Source organism: Myodes glareolus, chromosome 18, assembly GCF_982192425.1.
Source record: "Myodes glareolus chromosome 18, mMyoGla1.1, whole genome shotgun sequence".
Classification (NCBI taxonomy): domain Eukaryota; kingdom Metazoa; phylum Chordata; class Mammalia; order Rodentia; family Cricetidae; genus Myodes; species Myodes glareolus.
In genome coordinates, this window is record NC_142043.1 from 27,389,222 (window position 1) to 27,396,303 (window position 7,082).

A 7,082-nucleotide genomic window follows, 5' to 3' on the forward strand; every position below is an offset into this window, starting at 1 on the left:
CAGCTGGAATTGTGAGCTTGATTATTGACATCAGGGTAGGGTTCTTCCTAAATTTCTTTAAGGGGTTTGTTCATTTCCTCAATTCTTATTTTTTTAAATTTTCCTGGCTTTCATTAAGACATCTCTTCATTTCCTCATAAAGTTGTTTTTAAGGTTTTTTTTTTTTCCATCTCTTGGAATATTTAGGTCTCTTTTAGTAACATTGTCTGTGGGTAGGGTCTTACCTGGGGTTTTGGATACTGATATGGCCTGAATTATACCAGGGGGCTTCTGTAGGAGTGGTAGGCCTGGATATGGTGACCAGGAGAAGATAAGAAACTCATTTTTAAAATGACCAGAGTAAAATTTTCCACCTTCAGTTTGGCACATATAAACATTTAAAATTTTAAATCATAAAAAAGTAGAAAAGGAACTTTCCTGTCTGAATGTGCTTTAAAAGGTTTTTGAATATAATACCTCCATTTCAACTTCCTCAGAGATGACTGCCATACCTAATACCTACACTGAACCATGAAGTAGATGGCCTTATGCTGAATTTAAATATCCAGACATTCTTGAAACCATTGTCAGTTACAAGTTTATTCATGTGATAACTAAACTCTGCATGACCTACTGTGGGGCTTACACCTCTTGGATCGTTGATTAACTAGTCCCCTTAGCTGTGACCTAGAGGTTTTCCAGTTTTCATTGTAAAACTCCTGCCAGCTGTGAAGAACGAGCATCAAGGGACAGTGATGTGAAAGTTGTAGAGGTGCCATGTCCTAATTTTAGAAGTGAAATCTTCCCAATTATACCACATTGTATTCACTATAGACAGGCCACTTATTAAACACTACTTTCAAAAGAGAAATAAATCTTAGTGTCTTGAAGGTGAAAGAACCAAAGCATTTGTAAATTTCACTTTAGACCCATCTAGAATCTTAAGATTGAATTTGATTATATGTGGATATACACACACCCTGCAGGATAATTCAGATAACTATTATTAGCACAGAAAAAAAGATTAAACTATTTGTATGATATTGAAGATGAGTTTGTTATATTTTATTTTTTAACACTTTATGCTGTGATATCATATGTTTTTATCACTTTATGATATGGTATGTTTGAGTAACAGAGAATGCATGGCTCCAACAGAAATGTATACACTTGAAATACCAAGATACTGACAATCTTTATTTAAGTTGTTGCAGACTAATCTTTGGACAGGTGCCTACTACTTAGTCCTCAGGTGTCATGGCTTAGTGAAACAGACAGCCCTATGGAATTATGTGAGAACTCTGTTTTAGCTATCATTGAATTTCTCTTGTCATACTAAATCTCAGGCCTGTGTGTTTCAGTCATAGTTATGGTTAACACTTGCTGATACACCGTCTATTATTTAACAGACAGCACTTAGAAATCTCATCAGTAGTAGTTTTAAAGGCAAAACAGAAAAATAACATTTTCATCTTGTGAATTCTTCAAAGTAAAAAATTGAAATTATTAGATTTTGTTAAAAGTTGAAAGTGTGAGCAACAAGCAACAATCTGTAACCCCAGCTACTTCTGAGCTTGAACCAAAATGCCAAACATTTCAGAACAGACTGAAAAAGCAAAAGTGTCATCAGAAAGCACAGATGTGAATGTTTATCCCACTTTATGAATCTGAACCTAAGAAAGTGATAAATGTTTATTTTAAAATTTTCATAGTGTGTGTTCTTTTATTAAAGCACTACCAAAGCATAAAATTTTTGTTACATTCAAAAAATTTCTATGTATGCGCGTGTGTATAGCATAAGTTTAAATTGTGAGACATTAAATAGGAATTATGATACAGCATTTTGTTGTAACAATAAAATCTCTTAGAATTTATTATAATTTATCATGTCTTTCAGGTGTCAAAGAGGCCCTTTCATTGTATGATTATCTTTGCAACATATTCTATTTTGTGCTCTTGCTCTCATATCATCTGTAACTATGTAACAATATTCAGATTTCACTAGACTACACATTTTGTCAGTGTGAAGAATACGTTCATTTTGCCTCTCCAACAGAATAGACTATTATGACATTCATCTATTTTCAACAGAGTCCATCTTTGGTGTTACAGAATAAAATAGAACTAATCATCCAAGGAAGTGTAGGATAAAATTACATTGTGAACCACTGACGATAGGGGAATTAAAACATTTTATTATGTGAACACAAGCCCAGTGCAAGTCCATAGTGGCAGATCCATTCATTGTCATTTGTGAAGTGCAGAAACTGCAGCCACGATATTGTAGTCTTTCAGATTTCTTTAGAGCTGAGTAGGAGAGAATGAAAGGCAGATTATCAAATCATAAAGGCCCTGTTAATGACTTTCCAACATTACAAGTTACTTTGGATAAAATTCCAATGATAATAAAATAAACAAAACGTTTTTTATTTGCTATAGGGCAATGTCTCTGGAAAAGGCAAGTATAAATGTTGGTAACCATTTAGTGATAGTTTAGTCTGGAGCCAGTGTACAGTGCAGCATTTTATCTGTAGGTAGAGAGTAGAGGAAAAAAACATAAAGAGAATAGGAACCTGAGGCAATATAAAGTGTGTTCAACTATATGTGAGCGGAGCGAAGCGCTGCCTGGCGGCCCTCGGTGGCCCCGGCCCGCGCGCGCCCCCGCCGAGCGAGCGGACGAGCGAAGATGGTGGGCCGCAACAGTGCCATCGCTGCGGGCGTGTGCGGCGCCCTCTTCATCGGCTACTGCATCTACTTCGACCGCAAAAGGCGGAGCGACCCCAACTTCAAGAACAGGCTGCGAGAACGAAGAAAGAAACAGAAGCTTGCTAAGGAGAGAGCTGGGCTTTCAAAGTTACCAGATTTAAAGGATGCTGAAGCTGTTCAGAAGTTCTTCCTTGAAGAGATACAACTTGGTGAAGAGTTATTAGCACAAGGTGACTACGAGAACGGTGTAGACCACCTGACAAATGCGATTGCTGTGTGTGGGCAGCCTCAGCAGCTGCTGCAAGTGTTACAGCAGACTCTTCCACCACCAGTGTTCCAGATGCTTCTGACCAAGCTTCCAACCATTAGTCAGAGAATTGTAAGTGCTCAGAGCTTGGCTGAAGATGATGTGGAATGAGCCAGATATCAACACTATAAAATCTGTTAAAAATGATTTAACCATTAGCTTGGAAGCTGCTCGGCTCTGGGGGAATAAGGGCAAATGTGCTTGTCATGAACTGTCCTACACTGAAGTCTACCAAAGTGAATATGTGCTTTGAGTAGATCCATTGTCTGTTCTATTTATTTTTTCCAGTGAAAAGTATTTTGATAGGACTTTTCATTTTATAAATACACTGAGTTAACCAAAATATCATGGATTTCGTTTATTCTTATGACATGGAATTCAAATGTAAATACAGTAAGTGGAGTATTACTGAGATAAAAACGCCCGGTGATGAGTTTTGAACGATTGGAAGAGAACATGAAGGATAGTTGGATAATGCCCGTTTTTAAAGACTAGTGCATTTTACTGTACGTCATAAAATTGGATAGAAACATGTGTTTGTGAAAACTGAGCATTAAAATCTTACAGAGACAAAAAAAAACTATATGTGAAATAAGTTATATATTCTAAACATTCAATTCTTACTTGATTTTGTATATTAATTTTCAGATTCATGCATATTTGGAATCCTTGACTAGATGTGTTTGAAAACAAAAGTGCATTATTTTGAATTTTAGAAAATAAAATATAAATTCCCAAATGTTAGTTTATTTATTCTTATTTTTTATCATTTAAAAATTGTTTAAGTGTGTGTGTGTTCCCCTGTTTTGGCATGCAAATGTACATGTATGCAGGTCAAATGATACTTTAAGGATGTCCATTTTTTTCCCTGTAGTCTGTAGTAGTTTGCCATCCACCCATCAGCCACCTTTTATTTACTTGTAGACAATAAACTTGTATTTTAAGTAAATATACTGTTTATCTGTCATATTTCTGTAGACAGATTTTTTGGGGGTCTCCAGGTCACCAAAGACAACATGGAGACATATTTTTAATTATAAAAGCTCTACCTATAGTGAGGCTTGCTTCTAGCTAGCATTTATAACTTAAATAAACATATTTCTTTTCATCTATGTGCTGCTATGTGACTGTTACCTCTCATTTTGCATGTCTTGCTTCCTCTGAGTTTGACTGGTAACTCCTCCCTTCTTTATTTTCCAGGACCTCTCTGTTCCCAGAGAGGTCCCACCTGGCTTCTTTTAACAGCTATTTGGCCATTTACCTCTTCATTAAACCAATCAGAAGGTGCCTTGCCAAAGACGTATTTTCACAGTGTTCAAAAAGATAATTCTGCAACATACTGGGTGGTAGAACATTTTAACAATTTAACAAGTAAAAGATAAGCTTTGCAAAGTAAACGATTTTCTTCTTAACAACATTTATGTGTAATTTTGTTTTATGTTTTCACTTGCTCTTTGAAGTAAACTTTATCATTGTATTTATACTGCAATCATCACTGAATTCATTTTCATTTCTATCCAGTGTTCAAACTTGTCTTTTCTATTGCTTAGTTACTCACTGACAGATATTTGAAGGATAAGCAATGAATCAAGGCTTAAAACTGAGGATACCAATTTATCATATATTCCTAAATAATGTATATAACAAACTGTGAGCAAAGATTCTGATAATTATTAGATTTTTAAGATTCCACATATAATTTATTGACAAAGGAAAATAGCTATTATTTCATTAAACCAATTTTACTTTTCCTAATATTTTTATTTAAATAAAACTGATGATAAATGAAATAGCCTGCATGTGATTTAATTTTACATTAGTTTTATTGAATTAGTTTCATAGAGAACTGTGAAAATTTTTTCTTTTCATTTTTTATTCTATTACTTACTTAAGAAAAATGGGAAAGTAAAGCTTGATAGGAAAAGCAAATATTACTGTGTTTTCAGACAAAAATTTTAAAGTTGACACTAATTAGCTTTTAATATATAAAGTTCTTCTCCTATGTTATATTCAAAGCTAAGAGCATGTCTTAAATGCCTTTAAAAGGAAATAAGCATCCAAACTCGGAAAAAAATATGTTTATATGTATATAAACATACATAACAAACATATTTTTAGGTGTAAAATTTTGAATAACATGGTCCATTTATTAAATGTGAATGTGCAAGAAAATAACCCTTTCATGAAATAGTTAGCCGAGCTTCTTTAATTTTTTCAAGAATTTTTAGACTGTTCAGTATAACCTTAGGTTAAAAGTGAAATTTCGCTAAATTAGATCATATTTAATTTATTAGATAAATTAAATTTAATTAATTAAATACTGTAATGTCGTATGTGAATTTCACTAATGTTAGCATATGAATATATTGTAAGCTAATACTGAAGTATAGAGAAAAACACATAAAAATGACTTTAAGGATTATGTTTTCATCACAAATTAAAAGTTGCTATAATGATAGTTCTATTCTTTGTCATCACAATTCATTGAAGAGTTATGTTTATTTTCAAAGTTATATATAATTTTTAAATGTATAGACTAAATATATTATTATTTTCCTGTGAATTTTAATGACAACTTGGAGACAGGTTTAGCTCCTTTAAGTTCTACTGGATCATTATTTACCAGAAGTTTCTCAGGCTTGAGCATGTATTTCTTTGATCATTTTGTCAATTTAAAATGTTTAGTATTTTCCTTATAATATAGAAACACTTATCTTCATGTGATTGGACATTTTCCATATTTTTCTTTAGATAGTTTAGTTTTTTATTTATTTAATGTGTGTGGCATATCTATGTGCGTGGGTATGAGCACATGATGGAATTTTTAAGGGAGTCAGCATATAGCTTCCTAGATTCATCTCTCTACTTTTTATAAAGTGAGTCCTGACATTCAAACACACATCTTGAGGTGTATGGCATGTCTTTACCCCCTGGGCCATTTTCACACCTCTCAACCAATGTTCTTAATGTTATGTCTGTATGCTTGGGAAATTATCTTCTGCTAAAGCTTAGTTCCTTTACTTCATGAATACCACCTTGTTCAACAAGAAACTAAGACTGAAACACAGCAAGGCTCTGAAAGGGAAAGTTCAACATGAGTTCACTACTGCTGACCAGTGAGATCTTGAATACTTTGCAAATATTTAGCATATTACAAATCAGCTCCTAACTGACAAAACAAAGTTGTATCATTAAATATTTTCATCCACACACACACACACACACACACACACGTCACATGTCATTAAAAGCAAGATTTTAGTCTCATTTTTAACATTCAAATTCTCTCTTTAATAGCTGTTTAACTATGATAGGCAGACAGTGTCATGTGCTGTGAACATAGCACAGAAATCTGTCATTGCACAGGCGTTGATTGAACTCAACAGCATAGCTCTAGTCTTTACAGAACCCACCACATGTTTATTTATATGTAGAAATGCATGAAAACGAGGCTGACTATTCATGGATAATCATTTGCTTAAGTCAAACCTGCTGTGTTTTCATACATACTCAGCAAACATGTTCATTCCCATTGAAAGAAAAATTGCCAACTATTGTCATGAGCATTTTATAAATGTCTTTTTCTACAGTCAAATATTTTTTTCAAAAACAAAACAAACAAACAAAAAGAAAAATTGTCCAGATGGTAGTGTACCCCTTAGAGGTACCACTCTTATCTCACGGTGTAAAGGGCCCAGGTCCATGGGATATGGCAAACTCAGATATCTCATAACATTTTAGATTGTTAGAGTTACAATTCTAATCTCTTAGAATTATTGCAAGTTTCATTTCTAAGATAAGAACAAATATTTTGAAGCTGATGCTGTCTCTTGAATCTCAGTGCCCTGTGTCTATTTTCAGCTAGTCCCTTTCTCAGCTGCCAATATTTTTGCGTTGGTTAGTGTTTTCAGTGATAGTTTTCATCTGCAAAAGAAAAATTGAATTGTATTGTCTACGGACATAAAGACTTAAAAACGAACATAATTCCAGGTGTAGGACATCACAATTACCAAGACAAAGAAAATAGGTATTTTTTAAAAATTACTTACAATAAAGTCTAAGCATTATTTCTGCTACATTGTTTCTGATA

The 7,082-nt window shown here is 33.6% G+C and overlaps 1 protein-coding gene across 1 annotated transcript; it reads left to right on the forward strand.

Annotated features, from left to right (window-relative positions):
* Positions 1–2,621: 2,621 nt before the first annotated feature.
* LOC148119107 (mitochondrial import receptor subunit TOM20 homolog) lies at positions 2,622–3,335 on the forward strand. Its single transcript, XM_087898048.1, has one exon. It carries the CDS (start codon positions 2,666–2,668, stop codon positions 3,101–3,103), a length of 438 nt encoding a protein of 145 aa, XP_087754174.1. The 5' UTR covers positions 2,622–2,665; the 3' UTR covers positions 3,104–3,335.
* The last annotated feature ends 3,747 nt before the right edge of the window (positions 3,336–7,082 follow it).